Source organism: Gossypium hirsutum, chromosome D09 (genome assembly GCF_007990345.1).
Source record: "Gossypium hirsutum isolate 1008001.06 chromosome D09, Gossypium_hirsutum_v2.1, whole genome shotgun sequence".
NCBI lineage: Eukaryota > Viridiplantae > Streptophyta > Magnoliopsida > Malvales > Malvaceae > Gossypium > Gossypium hirsutum.
In genome coordinates, this window is record NC_053445.1 from 32,984,027 (window position 1) to 33,007,169 (window position 23,143).

At 35.7% G+C, this 23,143-nt stretch overlaps 1 protein-coding gene across 3 annotated transcripts; it reads right to left on the minus strand.

The window, feature by feature from the left end:
• Window positions 1–419: 419 nt before the first annotated feature.
• LOC107891828 (sister chromatid cohesion protein PDS5 homolog A) lies at window positions 420–22,308 on the minus strand. Of its 3 annotated transcripts, none has more exons than XM_041100349.1 (33): window positions 21,953–22,308; window positions 18,977–19,180; window positions 18,221–18,402; window positions 17,650–17,776; window positions 17,329–17,547; window positions 16,798–17,014; window positions 16,576–16,721; window positions 16,324–16,469; window positions 15,698–15,847; window positions 15,541–15,589; window positions 15,250–15,441; window positions 14,159–14,341; window positions 13,767–13,921; window positions 13,562–13,688; window positions 7,670–7,819; window positions 7,518–7,577; window positions 7,197–7,333; window positions 6,939–7,056; window positions 6,708–6,842; window positions 6,394–6,590; window positions 5,635–5,791; window positions 5,301–5,447; window positions 4,854–4,934; window positions 4,095–4,754; window positions 3,940–3,996; window positions 3,636–3,715; window positions 2,456–2,507; window positions 2,271–2,357; window positions 2,136–2,179; window positions 1,813–1,875; window positions 1,601–1,737; window positions 880–1,304; window positions 420–792 (listed from the first exon to the last, which is right to left on the minus strand). In XM_041100349.1, exons 1-33 carry the CDS (start codon window positions 22,043–22,045, stop codon window positions 739–741), a joined length of 5,031 nt encoding a protein of 1,676 aa, XP_040956283.1. In that variant the 5' UTR covers window positions 22,046–22,308; the 3' UTR covers window positions 420–738. The 3 variants fall into 3 exon arrangements, with proteins under 3 accessions (XP_040956283.1, XP_040956284.1, XP_040956285.1); XM_041100350.1 differs by having other exon boundaries at window positions 4,095–4,748; window positions 21,953–22,280; XM_041100351.1 differs by lacking the exon at window positions 21,953–22,308 and having other exon boundaries at window positions 18,921–19,040.
• Between the last annotated feature and the right edge of the window lie 835 nt (window positions 22,309–23,143).

Below are 23,143 nucleotides of genomic sequence, written 5' to 3' on the forward strand. Positions count from 1 at the left end.
TCCTTTAATTTTCATAATTTGATTTTTGTACTTTATGAAAATTGAAAAGTGATTCAATTGAATAACTTATAATTACTACTTCAACAATTTAGATGCAAAAAATTAAGAAAAATTAACAAATTAGCAAAAACAACTCAAATTAACATGTTAGTCAACAAATGATCTAACTTCTCGGTTTTCATAAATTACAAGGACAAAATTCCTACATTAAAATAGTGAGAATAATAATTTCTAATGCTAACAAATTAACATGTTTATCTACAAATGGAATTAATAATAATAATAATAATAATAATAATAATGATGATGATGATGGTGATGATGACGACGATGATGAATGCGATATGGATTGTTTTGTTTAGGTGTTGTATGAAATAAACAAAATAAAGCTATCCCCAAAATATAAGTAGCTGTACACATAATGAAACCTATTATCTATCCATATATGTCTAAGGCTAGATTTCATTTGAAGATCTCTCAGATCCCCAGCCCGAGTCTCCTACACCATCCCATCCATCCAAAATCTTTATCCCAACTCTGTGTGTGTGTGCCAAGTGCCAACCACTAACATTTCATTTCATTTCACTTCTCCCTAACACTGTCATTAAATAATACAGTAACATTCTCTAGTCTAGACTCTAGAGTTAGTCATACATTTATTTCCATATATATGTGTTTGTTTACATAGAGTCAGATAGATGCCCACTGTTACCTTTCTTCTCTGCACTTTGCATTTGCCTACTGCACTGGCTTCTTAGAACCTGATTTCCCAACTTTAAGCTTCCACTTACACTGCATTTCAACCCCAAAACGAAAACATTCAACAAACTTAAAATATTTATATTTTTCAAAGAAAAAGCAATCGGTAGAAGTAATTACAAGGGGCTCATCATCAGAAATCCCGGAATCCACATCTACTGAAGATGACATCAATCCTTTCGAGGATTTCTTTGAAACTCGAGATTTGGTCTCAATTTGGTCACTTTCTTCAGTCTCTTTGACTTCACGTTCAGTTGCTTTACTAGCAGTAGGATCTCTTTCTCTTGAGACTTCACTTGCTAATTCATTAGCTGCTTTCTCTTCTTCATCCTCCTTTTCAGCATTTTTCGAAATGCTATCTGCCTCTTCAGAAAGATAGCTATCAGCATCAGATTTTACTTCATGTGCCTCCTCACTATGGTTTGGGCTTCCCTTTGTATCCTCTGAACACCTCTCCTGGGAAACTGAACCCACTTCTTTATCAGATTCTTCCCTATCTGTTAGGTTCTCATCCCCCATTTCAGTGTCCTCTCCTTCCGATTGATCTAGGAAAACGACAGCAATACATATTCAAAGAAACCAATGAAAGGGGAAAGAGAAATAAGGATCCACCATCTTACAATTTGTTCCTGAAGTTTTCAACATGTTACCAGAATTGATGTTGCTTTTGGACCATTAAAAAAAAGTTCATGGAGCAAAACTCAATCTAAATACATGACATTTAATCTGGTAACATCACAGTTCTAGAAGAAGATAATAAAGCAGGCTAACTTCCTAGAGAAATTCAATGCATATTCTGCAGAATCAAAGCAGACTAGATTACGAAAATCACTAACAATACCTGAGTTCATCTTATGATTCTTAAGAGCAGCAGTGGATTTTGACAGGTCAGCTGCCTCTTCATCATCAGCATTGCTTTTCAATGTGCTCTTTTGAGTATGCTTCAAGTTTCTCTTTGGAGTTCTTTTCCTCTGAACCCTGCATACCCGATATCAAATTAAGTTCATAATTAAATGAAAGGAAAATAGCTTCATATTGGATTCTGGTACTCACATCTTTACTGAACTCTTATTCTGACGTGAACCACCTAAACTCTTACTTTTCTGCCCAGGAGACCTGTAAACAGTAAAGCAATTAAGTTATGAAGTAACAAGTGTTAATTGCTAAATGTGAGAACAAATCATCCTCAAACAAAATGCAATTAACGTAGACAAGAAATTCTCTCCATATATAAGTAGCCTATCTTTTTTCCTTCTTTCTTTCTTCCTTCCTTTCTTCTTGTTATTTATTTATATTTTTTAATCAAGTGGAAATGAAACACACACACCTACACACCAAGGGAATTATCTAATACTGCATTAGTTGCTAGAACATACCTTTCCTTCAAAGGGCCCTTGCTGCCTTTTGGTGACTTTGCCTTCTATAAAAAAGTGCAAGTGGAAGAGAGTTACGCTCAAATGAAAAGTAACTGATTTTAGCTTGAGAGAAAATGAAAAACGTTAAGTCTTAACCTTTACAGACTTGCAGCCTGCATTAACAAGCTCCCAGCGCTCTCTTTCCAAACGGAGTACTTCCACATCTCCATCATCGTATAATACCTAAAAAGAACACATATATTCAGATATATGATTAATATTTGGTTCCATGTGGTACAAATGTGCACATAGAGTCATTCAAGAAGGAAGGTGTAGCTTACAACATGCTTCCTTTTTATAGGGTCATAAGACTTGACGGTACCTTCATAAAACCTGTCATGTGCAGCAAGATAAAATCAGTAGAGTACCTTCATAACTGGATCCTTCTTCTTTAAACAAAATTAAAACCTTAATAGGTTCAAACAAGAGGAAAGATAGTCTACATCTCTGTACAAGCATAGTCATTTAGACTGATGTCATGCAAAAATGATATTACTACACCCAATGTTGTCAAGAGTGCCAGGAACACTGTTGGCGCTAGAACCCCTTACATTTTCTCGGGCATAATGTGCGAAAAAAGCATGCACCTAAGTGAAGCAGGGAGCAATACGTCTATAAGTGTGTTTTTGCATTTGTGCCTACATATGTAATTATGGTGATATATGTACTCCAAAAAGTGGTCAAATTTATCTACAAAACATGCAATTCTTTTAGTCAATATCTATATTTCCCTATGGTCCAATGAATGTTGCTGAATAATCAATAATCAAAGTAGAAGCCAAAGAGAACTTCAATTAGATGGCCTTACATGCCTATCGGCTACCGCTACAAAAAAAATGTGGCTACGCACATCAAGCATGCACTTCAGCACTTGATTAAAATGCATCTTGCCCTAAAGGGTTTGAGGTGCTTTTGTTGTCTAGCACTAAGACATGGGCATGCCTACTTGCATACCTCAAATCACTGATTAGACCAGTTCAAATTGAATAATGCTAACACATGTAACAATGTGGACTGCATTTGAATGGAACATGAAACTCGACAAATACAATCATGCAGACCATATAATTAAAACTCACAAGGAAACAGTCAAGTTGACAGGCCAGATAAGCACAATGATGCAAGTACAATAAAAGAAATGAAATTAAAACCTTAACCTGCCACGAGACCAGAACGCTGCTTCAAATAGAATTTAGGCTGTCAGTAAAACAACTAGAAAGAGGATGCATTTGCAAACTCAAAAAAGGAGAAAATTGAAACGCACCAAATAGCCCAGACTCATTTTCATAACCATAAAGCATAACAAAATGAAGCCTCGTGTAAACTCCCAAACACACGAAACATGCATAAAGTGGGAATAACATTGGAGATTGAGACTGAGAATCAATTTGTTTCACAGAAATTTTCACAATAATACTTTGGACTAAAATGCATGGAATAGCGAAAGTTTTGGGGACTCACTTCTTATCCATGGGCCACCATACTTTTATTCTGTAACCAATCAAGTCTGCAATATCAATTCCATCTTCCTTTGTTGTGCACTGAACAAGGGAAAAAAACAAAGACCAGATAATGAACAAAACGCTCAACATTAAAAGAAGAAAAGGGGGGCAGGTGGGTGGGAATTACAGAGACATGCTAGGGATTCAAATTCTCATCCTCAGTCCTCACTTACAGTGAAGACAATCGCATTTTCCACTTTGCATTATTCATACAACAGCAATTAGAAAGACCTATTGTTAATTAAAGAGGTGAAAACAAAGACCTTTGCTAATCCTGCAATGCTCCTCTTAGACTTGACTCTAGATCCAGCTGCAGACTTCTGAATGAGATGCAAAACAGATATTAAAACAGTGACAACCATGAGAACATTAAATGTAGAATCCTTTTCAGCAAAATCAACCAACAAGAGAAACATACCTCCAGATTTTCATCATCATCTTCATCTGACACATCACTATGACCCCAATCATAGCCTTTGCCTTCACCTTTCGAGGAGATGCTTCTTTTCTTCCGAATACATGACACCAAATAATCTGACCCATTGTTCTTATTAAATGTTTTTTGTGTACGCAGTTGATCTTTTGAGTCGTGAATTTTGTCCATGTCCATTTCAGTAGATTGAAATGAGGCATCTTTAGCTTCATGCCAGTCATCTCCAGAATCTCTTGAAGGGACCTTAGTAACACTTTTTGAAATTTTGAAAGCAGTATAAGCAGAAAATGACCTACTGTGTTTAGGCACTTGGACAGAAGCTGCACCACTGGTTTTTCTCTTTTTACCTTTCTGATGCTCCTGCCCCAATTTTTCTTTCTTGGTAGGAGAATGATTATGACCGTTGCTTGATTCAAACTTACTGGACATTTCTCGACTGCTCAAATTTATTTCCCCTGCCATTTTCAAAATATCAGTATCATTTTTAGCATCTTTTGCTTCTGCTAAGAGAGATTTTTTCCTTTTTGCCTTTCCATCCTCGGCTCCTTTAGATTTTAGTAGCTTAATCATTTTTCTAAGAGGCATGTCATTTCCTTCTATTTCACTGTCTTTCAGAGCCTCACCCTCAGAAATCTCTTGCTGAACCTAACACGAACAACAGAGGAGCAGAAAGGTTAATGAACAATGAAACACCAAATACACCACATACTACCCTATACATGAAAGAAAGGGAGCATATTATACCATTCCATCAGATTCCAACTTTAGAGATTCAAAGTGAGATAGGACAGTCTCATCAGCTAACCATGTCCTCCTTTCACCAGCCTGTCAAAAACATGCAAGAGCATAATAACAATTTTGTACAAATAGTGGAAATATACAGCAAATAATGAACCAAATAAATGTCACTGGCACCATATAATCACATGGTTGAAGCATAAAACTTTTTTTGCACTGGATTCATGTTATTTGCAATCAGGTTAACTGCATATAAATCTGGATCTTAATACATTGCTTAATAAGTCCAGTGTCTCAAGTTAATAATTATACATGTAAAAGCCCCACAGGCACAGTTTTTCCTGTCACTGCCAATTGCAGTGAGAGAGCTTCAGATAGTCTGACACTGCATATTCCTGTTTGAGGAAGCAGCAAAAATGCAAGAAAATAAGACAAATACGTTTGAAGTCTTACCTGTGAACCTTCACCTTCTTTTCTTTCATATGGTTTGTACAAGAGAGGAGGCAGAGAAACAGACTGCATAAGCCCTTGCAAATCCTCCTCCTTATAAGCCAGGCGTTTCATGATGGAAAGTCCAAGGTCACAGATAGCATGTGAATTCTGAAAAAAGTCGACATTATTCAAATTAGATTCTGTTCTTTTTTCTTCTCTTTTTCCCCCTAAGAGGGGGCTCTACTTTTCTCAATATCAGGAGAGACTTGTGAATTCTAGCCTATCAACTCGTTATACTATAGAATAATAACAGGATAATAGTAAGTATTATACAAAATTAAGCATCTCATTGAACCTCTGATTTTGTTGCATCAACATTGTCTTCAGAACACTTGATACTCTTAAAGATAGAAAATATCACAGAAATGCTCTGCTTCTCCTTGTTGACTCCGACTTCTGACTTTGTATCTTCATCTCTATTCACCAACATAGAAATAGCCACAAACAACTGCCTGAAAATTACAGAAAAGGCAAGTTCAATGTATAAAAACTCTGAATAGATACAAATTACCAAGTAATTCTTCAACCTAGAGCAAAAATCCAATCATTTAAGAACAGTCCAACCTCTTCAATGTAAAATTTATGATTCTAAATTGCAGTGATGAAAAACAATAACAAAAGTTCAACTAAACAGCAGCAACTGACAAAAGATAAATTTTAGTATTGATGATTCACAGCAATGAGCAATATAAAGTCGGCTAATCCATCAAAATATAGATATAAAATGTCGGTTGCCTTTTTTTGATCTTGTTAGCTCAATTCAAAAGTCTACAACCACAGCAAATAAATTTGAGGTTTTCTATGACCTTATATTAATGTTGGGCTTCAAACTGTTGCCAATTAGCTAAATAGGGATCCCTTTGGCTGGTACTGATATCAAGTTCTTCGTTATCAATTGGTTCAAAGTTAGATTTGTCTGTTGAAGATGCCTCATTTCAACACAAAGCCAAATAAACCACCAAACTTAACTGGTGTAAGATAACACCACTTAAACCATAACATCTGAGCTTATATTCAGAGCATATTCAAGAAAGACAAAAGAAAATCCATATACCGGTATATTAGCTCAAATGCTTTAACATCCTTGCATTCATCTGTGTTGGGACATGAATGATGAGCAAGAACATGGACCAAATAAGGCAGGATGTATTCTGGATATGCCGTTGAGGAATTTGAATCAGATTGTACAGAAACCAGACGTGCTTTAGCCTGCTGATACATTTGAAAGATGTCGGCTAAATTCTGTTTTTCCTGTTATTTCAAGCACAACGGAAATTAACAGAAAACTTCACAAATTTGCCACAATGAAACCACAAAGCAAATTGGAAACAGAACTACACTAAAAATTTTCAAGTTCAGCATGAAAACCTCCTCGTCAAGCAATTTGGATCCAGTTATGTTAAATAAGAAAGCACAAGCATATTTTGCATCCAAGAGCCGATCCTTTATATATTGATGAAGTTTTCTGAGGAACAGTTTCCCAGCCTGAGGGAAAGAGATCATCTACAAGACCAGAAAAGAATATAAAAGAAAAAAATGTGAACAAGAAAGGTTTAAAGAAAACAGGAGGGATAATTTATATTTCACAAATGACTTCACCTCAGGGGTCCTCAAGGTTAACTGGAAGACATCAAGAGGAATCTTATGATCCCAGTACCGTGACAGACGAAGAACTGCCTTGGCCGCAGCAAGCCGTAAATGGGCCATATCAACTGAACTGTAAGACAGAAAACACTTGTGCATGAAATTTGCTTCAACAAGCATCATATTCTAACCAATTGGGCAAGATCACAAAGACATTTGATGGCGACATAAAATATTAAAAAGAAAGAAATCTGCCAATGTCAGCTACAGTACCTTGATTCTATCTCTTTTGATATTTCACCGAAAGAAAGTATGTTTCTAAGGAGTTCTAGAAGATTAGAGATACCCAGACGAAGATGAGCATCTTTAACAGGCAAATAGCTTTTGACCAATGTCTTTAACCCAAATACCTGTGGCATGAAAAAGTTGCGGGAGGAGAGACCCATCATAAAAATTTTAATAAGAAGAAAAGGCTACAAAATGAGAAAACAGAAACCTGAACTTAGTTTCTGTGAGATACTGATAATATGAATTTGCTTTAATCTTAAATGGAAATAATAATAATAACAAAAAAATTTTACAACAATCCACAACCTTCAACAGACAAAGTTCGCTTTTGTCATCCCAACATTCTTTTGCACTGGTATCTGCTTTCTGAAGTAATAAAGAAGGCTTACGGATGAGCAACAATACATGAGTTACATACAGAAAATAATAGAAGAATAAAAATATCTCACAAGACATACATTACTGCATCTCAGAATTTTGCTTTTAATAAATTCTTCAATATCACTCTCTCTAGTTTCAAAAACAGGCATCGCAATCTGAGCTATACATCCCAAAGACTGTAGCACAGCTGGCAAATGCGTTTTTTCCTCCAGCATGTCCACAAGCCTCTGCAAATTGAATAAAGACGTTGCATGTTAGGCAAATATATAAAGAAACTATTTATACAATTTATTTTTAAAGCTAATGTCAGATTACAGTTTCCTGAATAAGGAATATTGTGTGTATTAGCTACGATTCTGTAAATATTTCAATGATTGTTATCCCTAAATTTAAGGCTGTTTTTTAGGGTCAACATTCCTAGAATTAGTCTGTTTCCTAGAATAGAGTTTCCTATTAGGCTCACTATGTGTATATATATCAGTGTAATTTCTTGTGAATAAAAATAAGCCTGATTTTATTATGGTATCAGAGCCCTTTTTTTAGCTCAATTTCTGAGATTTTTTTTTTATTCTTTGTCTGGCAACTTCTTCTCATTCTCGATCAACCCTCAAGACTGTAGAATTTGTTCAAAAGAAACATGGCTGAAACTGTCAAAACCAACAACACTAGGGATATCTCAGAAGTCTCTGTGAACAACTCAAACCCAACAAGTGAGTTGCAAAACATCCAAGCAGCCTACAGGTTAAATGGAAAGAATTACCTGAAGCGGTCTCAACTGGTTCGTACGTTCTTGAAGGGAAGAGGAAAGTTAAGTCACCTACTCGGAACTGGACCTAAAAGAGGAGATCCTAAGTTTGATGCTTGGGATGAACAAGACTCTATGGTAATGTCTTGGTTATGGAACTCTTATGATGCCAGAAATCAGTGATACATGCATATTTCTTAACACAGCCAAAAAAATAGGAAGCTGTGAAGCAGACTTATTCTAAAGTTCGAGATGCTGCCCAAATTTATGAAATCAAGACTAAGATTTCATCTACCAAGCAAAGAAGTCTGTCAATAACGGAGTATTCAAATCTGTCGCAAAGCTTATGGCAAGAGATGGATCACTACCAATGCATTCAAATGAAGTGCAGTGAAGATGCAGCACTCCTGAAAAGGTTCGTTGAAAAGGATCAAATTTATGATTTTCTTGCTGAATTAAATGTTGAGTTTGATGCAGTAAGAGTTCAAATACTTGGAAAAGAGGTTCTACCATCACTAAATGAGACAATTGCGATTGTTCGTGCTGAGGAAGGAAGAAGATGAGTTATGGTTGAGAATAGTCAGGTGGATAGTTCAGCCTTGGTTACAAAAGAAGTAAATGAGAGGAGATTTGGCCTAGAGCAGCTAACTAGCAAAGATAGTCGCCAGACAGAACTTACAAGGCCTATTAACAGGGATTCCTTATAGTGCACCTTTTGCAAAAAACCCCGTCACACTAAAAAAAGATGCTGGAAACTCCATGGGAAGCCACAGACAACAAACAAAAATTTGTCAGAAAAAAGTGGACAACCAAAGGGACAAGGGCAAGCACGTACAGCAAGACAATTGGCTGGAAAAGGAAATTCTCAAGAATCATCTGTTGAGTTCAATAAAGAAGAAATTGAGAAGTTGAAGAATCTGCTGGGATCATTGGAAAAATCTTCTTCAACAAATACTTGTAGTTTGGCTTTTTCAGGTATATCCTTTTCTCAAGATTCTAAAGTCTCGGATATACCCACCAAAAGTTCTTGTGTCATTGGCTCAGGAGCTACAGACCACATGACCCATTACCCACAAAAATTTGTTTCATATACACCTTGCCCTAGTAATAGAAAGATAACAGTAGCTGATGGTTCTGTGATCACAGTGGATGGTCAGGGTGATATTGTTATAAACAAAACTCTTACTCTTAGAAATGTCCTCCATGTTCCAAAAATGTTTACCAATCTTCTATCCATCCAATAAATTACCAAAGACTCTAATTATAGTGTGATTTTCTATCCCAATCGATGTGTTTTTCAAGAACAGAATACGAGGAGGATGATTGAACATGCTAAGGAAGTAAATGGCTTATACTATCTTGAAGAATCCAGTCGACAAGTTAGTGCTCTGAATTCCTCACCTTTATCATTCATCTCAGAATCTGTTAAAACCAATAAAGACCAAATTGGGCTCCATCACCTCAACCTTGGTCATCCATCATTTAGAGTCCTTAAAGTTACGTTTCCTTCATTGTTCAAAGGGTTAACTATTGAAAATTTCCATTGTGATGTCTATGAACTTGCAAAACATAAACATACCTCTTTTCCGGTAAGCAATAAAAGAACATCCGCTCCTTTTACTCTTATTTATAATGATGTTTGGGGACCATCCACTATTTCAAACATTCTAGGGCTCGGTGGTTTGTATCATTTATTGATGATTGTACCCGTGTGTCTTGGATATTCCTTTTAAAACAGAAATCTGATGTAAGGTCTATCTTTCCAATCTTTTACAATATAATCAAAACACATTTTGGTGCTGAAATAAAAAGGTTTAGGTCAAACAATGCCTAGGACTATTTCAATCAATTTCTCTCACCATATTTCCAAGAAAGAGGCATTATACATGAGTCATCTTGTGTTAGCACACCCCAACAAAATGGTGTTGCCGAAAGAATGAATGGTCACATTTTAGCTATTATAAGAGCCCTCTTGTTCCAAAAAAATGTCCCTAAACAATACTGGGGGAGGTTGTTTTAACTGCTACTCATATGATAAATAGATTGCCTACAAAAGTTCTTGAATCTCAAAGTCCTATGCAAGTTCTAGCAAAATTCTTTTCTAAATTCAATACTTCAAATAACCTTACTCCCAAAATATTTGGTTATGTTGCCTTTGTACATGTACATTCTCAAAACAGGGGAAAACTTGATCCACGAGCTGTCAAATGTGACTTTCTCGGTTATTCTTCCACTCAAAAGGAGTACAAATGCTATCATCCAGCCACAAAAAAAACATTATGTATCAGCTGATGTTACTTTTGCAGAACAAGAGAATTACTTTACTAGTCCTTATGTTCGGGGGGAGATCTCATTCATAGAAGATAAGGACAGAGAATTCTTTCTCCTTGATTTTCCAGCTCCTGCCCAACCAAACACTCAGTCCTTGCCTGCCAACCAGCCTGCCGAACTCGAAACTATGCAACCCGAAACAGAGCCTAATACACCCAAATCACAAGAAGGGATTCAGGACACTACTTGTTCTTTACTGGTTTACTCAAGGAAGAAGCCACCGGTGCAAGTTCAATCATCTTCTTCTATACAACCTGCTACTATACAATCCGAGGTAATTGCTAAACCTACTTTGAATACTAATACTAAAACTACTGAAAATTCAGATCAAAGAGACTATGATTTACCCATTGCTATTAGAAAAGGGACTATAGCCTGTACAAGACATCCCTTGTACTTATTCATGTCTTACGAAAATTTGTCCCATAAGCACAAAGCCTTCCTTACTAGCCTAAATTCCATCTTCATTCCCAAAATTGTATCCTAGGCATTAGATGATGAGATTTGGAAAAATTCCATGAAGGTTGAAATGGAAGCCCTTAAAAAAATAAGACATGGGACTTGGTGAAATTACCGAGAGGAAAGAAACCAATGGGATGTCGATGGGTGTTCACAGTGAAATATAAGTCAGATAGTTTTTTGGAGAGATACAAAGCAAGATTGGTTGCTAAAGGGTACACTCAAATGTACGGAATAGACTACCTTGAGGCATTTGCTCCTGTTGCAAAGATGAACACTGTGAGAGTGTTTTTGTCACTAGCTGCCAATCAAGGCTGAAAATTACAGCAATTTGACATCAAAAACGTCTTTTTACATGGTGATCTTGAGGAGGAAGTCTATACAGATGTTCCACCAGGATTCGGTCCAAACACAGGACAAGTAGTTTGCAGACTAAAAAAGGCTTTGTATGGACTAAAACAGTCTCTAAGAGCTTGGTTTGGAAGGTTTACCAAAGTAATGTCAAGTTGGGGTATAAATAGAGCCAAGGAGATCACACTTTATTTGTAAAGCACTCATCTTCAGGGGGAGTGACTGCTTTATTAGTCTATGTAGATGAGTGGTGATGATCTGGAAGGAGTGGAGAATTTAAAGAAATGCCTAGTAAAAGAATTTGAAGTCAAAGAGCTCGGTAAGTTAAAATATTTTCTTGATATTGAAGTGGCACATTCTTGGGAAGGAATCTTCATATCTCAGCCAAAATACATAATTGATTTGTTGACCGAGACGGGTAAGTTGGGATGCAAACCAGCAGAGACGCCCATAGAGGTTAACCACGGACTTGGAGATGCACTAGTGTCACGGGCCGCAGTTCAAAGCCCGTGACCATCGCACCAAATGCATCCAATGGAGGTCTATTGCTTAGATGGGGATCATTTAGCCCACAAGAACTGGCCCGATTCAATGAGCAATTGGAGAAGCCTGTCAGATTGAAGCCTAGTTGGCCTGATAACGAAGAGATTCAGGCTGATATGGTAACTAATCTTAGAAGATAGAGGGAATCTTATCTTGTAAAGATTAGATTAGATTTGATAAGGCTTATCTTGTAAATCCCTAAAATTAAGGGATATGGTTAAATCTCATCTGTCGATGTAATTGTATCTTGACCGTCAATTTTGGGGGAGCTCAACTATAAATAGAGAGCCTCCCCTCATTTGTACTCACTCCTGAATTGTTTCATTATTCTTTGTGAATAAGAATTAAGAGCATTTACTCAAACACTTTGCGAGCGCTCTTTCTGTTGTTCTTTTGTAGCTTCTTTTGGCACAATCGCTTCCGCTATACAAATTGGTGCCTTGGAGGAGTTGTAAGGAATCCTCACTTTTGGGCGTAAAGGCTGACTTAGGCAAGTTTGGAGCAAACGGATCGCCTAAGGCCGCACGGTTTGCGAGACGAAAGGTCTAGCCCCATGACACTAGAAGATGCAGTAGTTGATAAAGGTTCATATCAAAGACTTGTGGGAAAGCTCATCTACTTGTTACATACTAGACCGAATATTGCCTATACAGTCGGTGTTGTAAGCCAATTCAGGCACAACCCCAAAGAATCACATCTTAGAGCTGTGTATCAGATTCTACAGTACTTAAAAGACACGCCAGGCAGAGAAATTTACTTAAGAAAGGGGAGAAGTTAACCCTTGAAGCCTATACTAATGCAGATTATGCAGGGTCTATTGTTGATAGAAGATCAACCTCGGGCTATTACACTTTCCTAGGAGGAAACCTTGTGACTTGGAGGAGTAAAAAACAAAATGTTGTGGCTAGATCTAGTGCAGAAGCTGAATTTAGGGCAATGGCACTCGGGATTTGTGAGCTATTATGGCTGAAAATCATTTTGGGAGATTTGAAGATCAAGTGGGAAGGTCCAATAAAGTTGTATTGTGATAATAAGTCTGCTATCAATATTGCACATAATCCAGTTCAACATGATCGTACGAAGCACGTTGAGGTTGACAGACATTTTATAAAAGAAAAGCTTAACAGTGGCTTAATTTGCACTCCGTTTGTGTCCACTGATGGTCAATTGGCAGATATACTTACCAAAGAATTGTCTGGGAAGTTCTTTCAGAAACTAGTAAGCAAGCTGAGAATGGATGATATCCACTTCCAGCTTGAGGGGGAATGTCAGATTACAATTTCCTAAATAAGGAAATATTGTGTGTGTATTAGCTAGGATTCTGTAAATATTTCAATGATTGTTATCCCTAACTTTAAGGCTGATTTTTAGGGTCAACTCCTAGAATTAGTTTGTTTCTTAGTATAGAGTTTCCATTAGGCTCACTATGTGTATATATATCAGTGTAATTTCTTGTGAATAAAAATAAGCCTGATTTTATCAGTTAACACATTTTTGCATATATATAAACTAAACTATGATGCATGAAGTACTTTGTGACCTTATATAGCACAGAGAGGGACTTGAGCCCATCATCCTTAGTTATTGCTGCTAGTGCATGCACTGCATACTTCGCTTGTCTTCGACTTCCTTCTAAACAGAGTCTCTCCAATATAAGATCAATTGACCTGCAAACAATCATTAGGTGGAAAGTAAGAATATGAATGAAGAACAAAACCTTGACAACTCTCATTCAAAAGTTGCACCTTGATGACATCGCAAGTTGTTCTCGAATGGTACCACCAGCCTTAGCCAAAACATGCAAAATGCCTTCTTTTATTATTTCATTGTCATCTTTCAAAAATTTAACCAATTCTTCTTCAGCTCCACCCAGAAGCAATGGACTAAAGCGAGCCAGAATCTGAAAAGCCACCAAAAGAAACTTAAAAACATCACATGAATCTGTTTCTAACAGAAAAAAGAACATAAACAACATCAAATGACCTATATATGAAGACACTAACATTGCAGACTCTTAATAACATTGTAACTGAAAAGTAGAAAAGACAAGACACAAAAGCGAAAGACCATAGAAACATGCACAATTGCACTCACTCACACCCAGAAAAACAAGTTTCATAGAAAGATCAATTGTTACCACAAGTATATTCATGCAAGAATGAGTGTATTGTATATTTCCAGTAGACTTCTGTACGGTAGCCTCCAGAAAGATTTCTTTAACATGCTCCTTGTTAAAAAGTAGATACGAACACTTCAGAGAGAGAGTACTTAGGAAATCGTAGAGACGATGCTTCTCACCAAGTATTTTAAGCAAATCATCCTGCAAATTAAGAAAATATATAATGGATAAACTGTACAATAAAAAATAAAAAGTACAAAATTAGACTCATGGGTAAAAACATTCACCACATTCATTTTTTCCCTAAAACCAAAGCCAAGTTCACTTACAAGATACACTGCTGCCAAAAACATAAACTACAAGTTAAGATATGAGAACGGGTAGCCATCATTACTTGGTGGCAGCAAAAGTTGCATAAGGTTGACTTTATTAAAGTAATAGTCGAGGCAATTGTCAAAAGAAACTAGGGTAGAAGCCAAGCCACCACTTAACCACAGTATTAAAACCAAGAGGCTCAGCACTATACTTTACTGAAAACCTTTACCAGAGGAAGAAGCAGTAGACTTCTTTGTTCTTCCTTTTTTTTCTTTTTCCTGTTACGAGAAAATACAAAAGGCAACCATGGTAGAGATAACCTTTTGTGACCAGCCACATTAAGGAGATGTGAACATTGCAGGTCGCCATGACAAGGTTACTAATGTTGTTGTCAATTAGTGATGATAGCAATTATAGCACCAGAAGGATATTGAGGATCATAACAGACAGCATCATCAGTTTGTCGCCACTCCAGGAATATTATGGCAGTCCTAGCATAAATAACAATGATGCTAAAGGGATGGCCAGAACAGCTGATACAGACACTTGAACAAAAAAAAGCAGCCAAGGTGAACTAATTAGTTGGCTTTAAATTTTATTCTCTCAAGACCGTTAGTTAGATGTCCTAGGTAGAAAATCCTATAAACTTTTCTAGTGACCCCTTAATGACTAATATTCAATTTTCCATAGGTGGCTTTGGTGTGATATATCATCCCTACTTAAATGGTCCAAAATCCAAATACATTCTCAGCAAAATCCCATTTAATTTGTATCATCAATATCTTAAAACCTACCCGACCACTAGAAGCTTGGTGGAAGCTGGTATTTGGATCGAGTAGATTCACTAAAATCCTCCATATGTTAGCATCTTTCAACTGATCAAGAATCTGAAAACTCTCTTCAGCCTTCACGGGATCAGAAAAACAGCGTGACATGATTCGGAAGCCAAACAAAACTTTCTTCTGTAAATCAGGAGAATCAGTATCCTGCATGGGAGTAAGAATGAGTTATTAAAGTTTGACAAATTTCATAGAAGTTTAAATTCTGCTCCTTAGGATACTATTTCATCATTCAGAACTTCAAACCTGATGCATCTGCCTTAGAGAGAGATACCTCTGCATCTCTTGCTGTAACCTGCAATCCGACAGGAAATCCCCTGGAAATCAGTTTACAATCCATTAAATACATAACGGAAAAGGGAAAGCTACTCAACGGTCATATATCAAAGCATTCACAAGATACCTCTGCTTCTGCTCCAGCATCCTCTCAAGTGCTTTCACCTCAATTTTGTCGAATCCTGAGAAAACTCGTATCCAACATTTAACTTTATCTTTGGTTGAGAACCCAGTTGGAAAGAGAAACCCACATAAAATAGACTCGATCGTATCTGACCTGCAGGGCAGATGTACATGTTACAAATCCTATGATTGTGCCAGACACACAGCGACAAGGAGTCATAGCAGAAAATGCTTCAACTTTGCACCACATTGTTTCAAGAACTTCACTAATTGGAAAAAAAATTGTCACTGAGGTACTAATAAAAATAATTTAATGGATTGCTAATCATTCTAATAACTACTTGCACATACACAAAAGAACACTAAATGATTATGATAAGGCAACTTATACAAAAAGTATTTTCAACTTCTTCTAATGTCACCAATTGAAGATATTAAGATTAATGAAGAGTAGAAAATACAGCATACTTCTGATGCTAATTTATATAATTTCTTCTTGCATCACCTTTCCTAATAATGCAGAGATCTAAATTTATTACTTAACCAGACATTGAACTTCAAATAATAAGAAAAAATAAAAGATAAGGCGTGAAAGTAATCCTCGGCTGCAAGATATCTAAAATGACTTGCCTAAAATCCTTGTCATAGAAACACCTAAAAATCTTCCCAGGTATCCAATCATATTCATTTGTAGTGATTGAGCCAACAGTGCAGCTAGTACAGTAAACTTTGAATATCTCAGCCAGCCTTTCCAAAGTAAATTTTTTAACAAGCAGCTGTAATTTCCAAATCAAAGAAAGAGTTAAATGCCATGGATAATGATCACTGGATACACAATGGGTAACAAAAGCAATCAAATGAACACAAGAAAAATGAACATACAGATTTGTCTCGAAGACGCTCTGCAACAAGTTTTATAGTCTCAACAGGAACAGAAGCAAGAGAATGACAAGCAACATCAGATATTACAGCCACAACTTGCTTTCGAACATTTTCATCGTAGTCTAACAGCCGATCACAGAGGGCAGCTAGAAAACGTAGAGCAATATCAAAATCAGCAAAGTACCACACAAATGAATATGTAGAAGACCAAAAGAAACTTACAGATAATTTCAGCAGCCTCGGATCTGGAGGGATTCGACAACAGACAGTTCTTAACATGTTCAAGTACAGACATTCGAACATCAACAACTCGATCAGTCAACCTTTTCAAAAATTCTGAAAATATTGGCCGAAATGCTTCACATATAGTAGAGCCTGGCAGAGAAAAGAGGTCCCCAACCAATCTCACAGCTCTCAAACGAGTGTCTAATTGATCAGTCTGCAGATATTGGAACTTGGACACCTCAGAAATTTTCATGAAACTTCTATCATCATTGAATACAACTTATCAAAATAAGAATTAAAACTGTCAAATCCTCAATAGAAAAACAAAGTCATTCGTTACCACAAAAGTTGAATTCAAACAGTCCAGAACTACAAACATTTCAACTTCAAAAGCATCATTAGAATTATTTTAGAATATAGAAATTTTCACAGAACAACAAATAAATATGCATTTGCATGAAGAGCAAAATCTTAAAACGGTTAGGAAATTGGCAAAAATGAAAAGAATTATTGTTAATATGTGCTTACCAAAAGCTCTCCAGTAAGGTATGGGACGACTCCTGATAGTATCTGAGGAGCACAACAATAAACATCATAGATAACTTCATGGTAGTCAAATTCACTATTTACTAAATGATTATCTCCGGACATCAATGATATAAGAAATTGTTTTATGCCAGCTCCAAGTTTTCCTGAGCACTGCTCTATGACATTCATAGCAAGTCTCCTTGCAGCTGGAGTAACATCCTGAGATTATAGATTCCAGAAGTAAATTTCCTTCCAATTAAGATTTATAACTTCTACAGAATACATGAAGGAAAAAGCAGATAGCAAACAAAAAATTCTTACACTTCTCTTGCGACCTAAAGCAGACAATATAATAAGTAAAAGATCATCTCGAACATCTTCGCTCTCTTCTAAAACGACGACCATGATTGTTAGCATGGATGCTAAAACACTTTCAGGATGGTCATCTCTGCAATATGTAGTAAAACACATACCTTTAGTCCAAGATAATTATGAAATATAACTGGAAAAGCTATAGATAACTTTTCACCATTGCATGGCTCCCACAAATTCTCAGTGTGAAGACAATTTAAAGGGAAATGTAACTTTAACACACCAAATCAACCAAAAGACAGATAGGCGTATATTTTTTGACATATTATTCCAGGGTCAAGATGCATACAACTAAGGGGTTGCAGGCATAACTTGGCCATCACACTGAAGCCAAACACTAAGAATGATTTCCATATAACTAACAGCAGCAGCAGATTTCTACCATTCTATGTTAATTAAGGCATTCAGATATGCATGCAACAGAAAATTTTATGTAAATAGTAGTGATGAGTAAATGTTACCCTCAATAGAAGCACCTTGCTGAAAAGAGCAAATACATAAACTGGGATATAGAACACACCTGACAACAGCAAAAAATGTACTGAACATTTCATTCACCAGATCATCACACTCAAGATCCAGCATAACAACACATGATCTATATTTCGCAAGAGTCTCCAAAATGACAACTCTCCTTCCAAAAGATGGACCATTGGTGTCACTCAGTCCATTAAAAGTACCAACAATCAGATGAAATATATCCTGCAAGCATGACACATCAATCACATAGGAGTTCAGTAGACATTTTATTAGTTTACAAGTAGGGTGAGCATTAATCAGTTACAAAAGATTTAACAGACTAAACCTATCAAATTTTGTTAATTCTGTTAGGTTTATTCAGTTATAAAATCAATTACTTTTCAAAATAGATTTATTTGTTGGTTCAGCCAGTTATCGGATTTCAAAATTGATAACCAAATAGACCAAACTAACCAACCTTTGTATTTTTAATTTTAAATATATTTTATATGATATATAGTAATTTAAAATTATAAAAAGTACATCGTTGATATTATATAATATATTGTATAAAACATAATATACATCATTTTTATATAATAATAAAACTTCCTTTTTTTTTAAATAGTTAAAAACAACCAAACCAAGTCGGTTTCAATTTTTTAGTTAAAAATTTTAACTTGGTCGTTTCAATCATTTTTATAAGTTAATTCATTTTAATCTGTTTTCAGAATTTTTCATCAAACCAACTGAATGCTCACCCGTACTCATAAGAAATCCAGACCACAAACAGTCAACCTTCATGAAAGAAATGCACCTTTAAAACGTCATCGTTATATGGCGCTTCTGGAGCAGTAATACGAGTTATCTCACAAATACAGGTTGCAACTAGAAGTTTGGCATCCCTATCTTGATGCTTGAGCAATTCTGGCTTGACAATTGCATTTAGAAAGGGCTGCATTGATTCCACTGTTGTTGATGGAGGAGATTGATCAAGCTCAGAAAGACATGTAGCAGCTTGCTGCAGATTCAAGGACAAAACATGGAACAACCACATTAAAGTTCACACCTGACTTCGATTGGCATAAAGTACATAAATGCACAGGTAATAGCATCTAACAAGATATGCAAGCATTATTAAATGGTATATTTTACCATACCCACAAGTCACTAAGATCCAATGCCAGATATGCATCAATAACATGATAAAGAATGAAAGGTGAACTATCAATATAAATAGGAAAAGCATAAAATATAACATATAAAAAAGTTTGCAATATAATGAGAACATTTGGATGGATTAAGTAAAAGGAAGCTTCTAATTTTTACATATTAGTATAAAGTGTTTAATCAAGACAGCCACAGGCTAGATTTGATAATGAGTGACACAGTTTCAATAGGCAACCTATAATCGACCTAAAACATTTGGTAGATTCAGAAATATACATATATAATACACATACATATACATACATAGGATTTACCCACCCAAACCCCTAACACAAGAGAAGAAAGAAAAAAGAAATATAGAAGTATTTGTGCATTTTTTACTCAACAGCAGAAGGCAATATAACAACCATAATAAGCTAACAAATCAATTGACCAGTCCCATAAGATCCAAGTCTTTACTTATAGTAGACTTCAAAATCAGAGGAACTCTATTTTCACATACTCCCAAGTAAGCAGCAGCTGTGGTTTATTTACAGCATCATTACTCACTAATACATATTTGCCACTGTGGTAGTCATGCATTTAAAACAGTTTTGGAAAATAAAATGCAGAATCCATAGTTCAAACTGACTGAAAGACAAAATTCATATTAGTTTTCCACTCAACAACCGGTATATTCTGGCCTACCAACATGAAAGATTGGTATTTCTCTCATGCATAACAAGATGCCTCTTCAGCCCATTAGCAAAATAATAAATTCACCATCAGAGATCCCACTCAACCACCAGTATATTAAGGTCAACCAAAATAAAAGAACTGCCATTTCTTTCATGCATAATAAGATGCCTCTTCAGCTCATTGGCAAAGTGATAAACTCACCATCAGAGGTCCCAAACATTATGTACTACAAAAATAAAAGCAATGGCTATTCAATAAAATCACTTTGACAAAGCTTGGTTAAGACAAAAAATCCTTTACAAACTAGTTATTGCTGCTTGAGAAACCTAACCACTTCTTCGTAGATTGGGCGTTTGCATACCAGTGGAAGCTTAATCAATCATTTGTAAACTAAAGGAAGGGCAACATGATTGTTTAGTCATGTGAAAAGCTGAAGACTGATAGTCCAGTATGGAAAAGTGATTCAATCTAAGCAGAAAAAAAAATGAAAGAGAGAGGGAGTGTGAAACAACATCTTAGATGGGTTGATATCATTAAAGATCAGTTAGCTTTTAATAACCCTTTTGAAGGATATAGCCTTCACCAAAACAATGACTAAAATTGATTACTGTTGCCAATCCCATATAATTCTGAGTCTTAGAGGAAAACTTTTGGGGGTTGATTACGCGTACCAGAATACCCCTCAGAGCCTTCCCCAGGACCCCAACCACAATGAAAATTCCAAACTAAGACCAGCCCCAGATATGCTTGTTGGACCCTGTTATACAAAATAGTGGGTGGGTGTTGCAATCCATGAAGGGCAACCTAAATCAAAGATTTGTGATGTACTAATGTACTTGAAGATTTGAACTATGGAACGGGTTATTTATCATTCTTATGCATGGGTGCCATTTTATCACTCATTTACAGCATTCGTTGCTCTTATTATTGTGCACAATTCAGATTCAAACTTGAAAAGTAAAATGCCAAGCACGGTCCAGGCTCCAGGCATAGCACACTGCTGTTGATTTAGGCCTGATTCACTGCCTTGAGGAACCATGGGCTTGTCAGAAAACATGTTTGGAGATCCAATTACTTGACACAATAACAACAGAACATCCTAACCATATTACAATAGATTGAGTTTTTAATAAAAAATGCAAGACCTGAACATTCATCATATCATCTACCAAATTATGGGAAATAAACATGTCAGAAGCCCATTTGTGGAAAAAACATGTAAGTTGGAGAGACGTCTATGAACTGGAAAACAACCCTAATTCAACCAATTTTCATGAAATTTGCATTACGATCCAACTTCCTCTAACAAAGTGAATTCATCACAGAGGTTCGTGATAACCTATTAACCTTTTAAATCCTAAGTAAACAAAAAACTTAACCGTGAATAAACCTCACAGCAGCTAGGAAGCTCACTCGAATTAAGTAATTCAATTGAACTTCAAAAAAAGACTAAAACTTGCATAGTTTCTTGTACAGATACCCTAATTCAACCAAATTTCTAGAACCTCGCATCTAATTACGAACTAACTTCCTCTAAGAAAGCGATTTCAAGAAAGAGGTTTATGACGCCCAATTAAAACCCAAAATCCTAAGGAAAGAAAAGGCTTAAATGCAAGTAAACCTCACAGGCTAGGAAGCTCGCTCAAATTAAGTAATTCAATTGAACTTTCAAAAAACAAATACGGAAACTTACAAAGTTCTTGTACACATACCCTAATTCAACCAAATTTCAGGAAACTCGCATCTAATTACGAACTAACTTCCTCTGGAAAAGCAAATTCATAGAAAAGAGGTTCATGATACCCTTTTAAAACCTAAAATACTAAGGAAACACAAAAAAGAAAAAACAACTTAATCGTGAATAAACCTCACAGCAACTAGGAAGCTCACTCGAATTAAGTAATTCAATTGAACTTTTTTAAGAAAAAAGGAGAAGAATGCGTGCCTTTAAGAGCTTGAGAAGAGCGTCTTTGGAAGAAGGAGGAGAATGAAGCTTGGATCCCAACTCCTTGAGCTGCTGTTCCACCTTCTGCGCCATTTTCCAATTCGTATTTTTTTTCTTATGTTTTTTCTGTTTACAAAAGCAAAAGGCAGAAGCTCATGGACTCTCACACTCGATAACCATTACCGAGCTGACAAGCATTCATAGAGATTCAAGGAAGAAACAAAGAAAAAAATTGAATTTTTTTTTTAGATTTGATAGTTTGGGCCTTTTGCCTTTATATTTTTCTCCCTCCCTCGCTTCTTTTCTTTTTTTCTTCTGACTCTGGTCTGTGGTTTTTTTCGATTTCGAATACGGACGCGAAATATGAAATTAAAATGAGCTCTAAATACTTACTTAAATTCCGCCCACGTGCTAACTTCCATTCTTATTTACGTGCTCCGTCTCCTTTTCTGCCCTTTGATTTTTTTGTTAAATTTTACTATTAGGCCCTGTATTTTTGTGAAAATTATAGATTTAGTCCCCATATTATGGATTTAGTCACTTTATTTTTCTAATTGGTCAATTTTAATCCCTATACTTTTCAAATTTTGAAATTTTCATCCTAACTCATACAGTAGCAATTTCATACTTTTGGTTAAACTCAATTATTAGCTTAGTACTATATGTATAGTTATAGATTTGGTCTATATTCTCCAATTAGATCATTCTAAGTCTTTATGCTTTTCGAATTTTGAAATTTTAATCTTGACATAGAATGATAGTTGTTAATCCATCAACAAGATTTTTAGTGAGTAATATGTAGAAATAACAAGTTGGCATAGCATTACACATATTATAATATGCATAGTGTATCAGATTTTGAAAATAGTAGAACTTAATGAAAACAATTACCATATGGTAAGGATCAAAATTTTAAATTTTAAAAAGAATAGGGACTAAATATAACCAAATTGAAGTAGAGAGATTAAATCAATAACTTTCGCAAAGTATAGGGACTGTGGTAGAGTTTAACCTTTTCATTTATATTTTTATGGTTTTTTGTTTTTTGCACTTTTTCTTTATTTTACATTTTTATTTCCGGTTTGCCTTATTAATTTTTTAGTTTTAAAAATTTTGAATGTATTTTACTTTTAACGGTAAATTATCTCAAAAGTCACTAAATTATTAGTAAATTTATGTTTTGTTTATTTA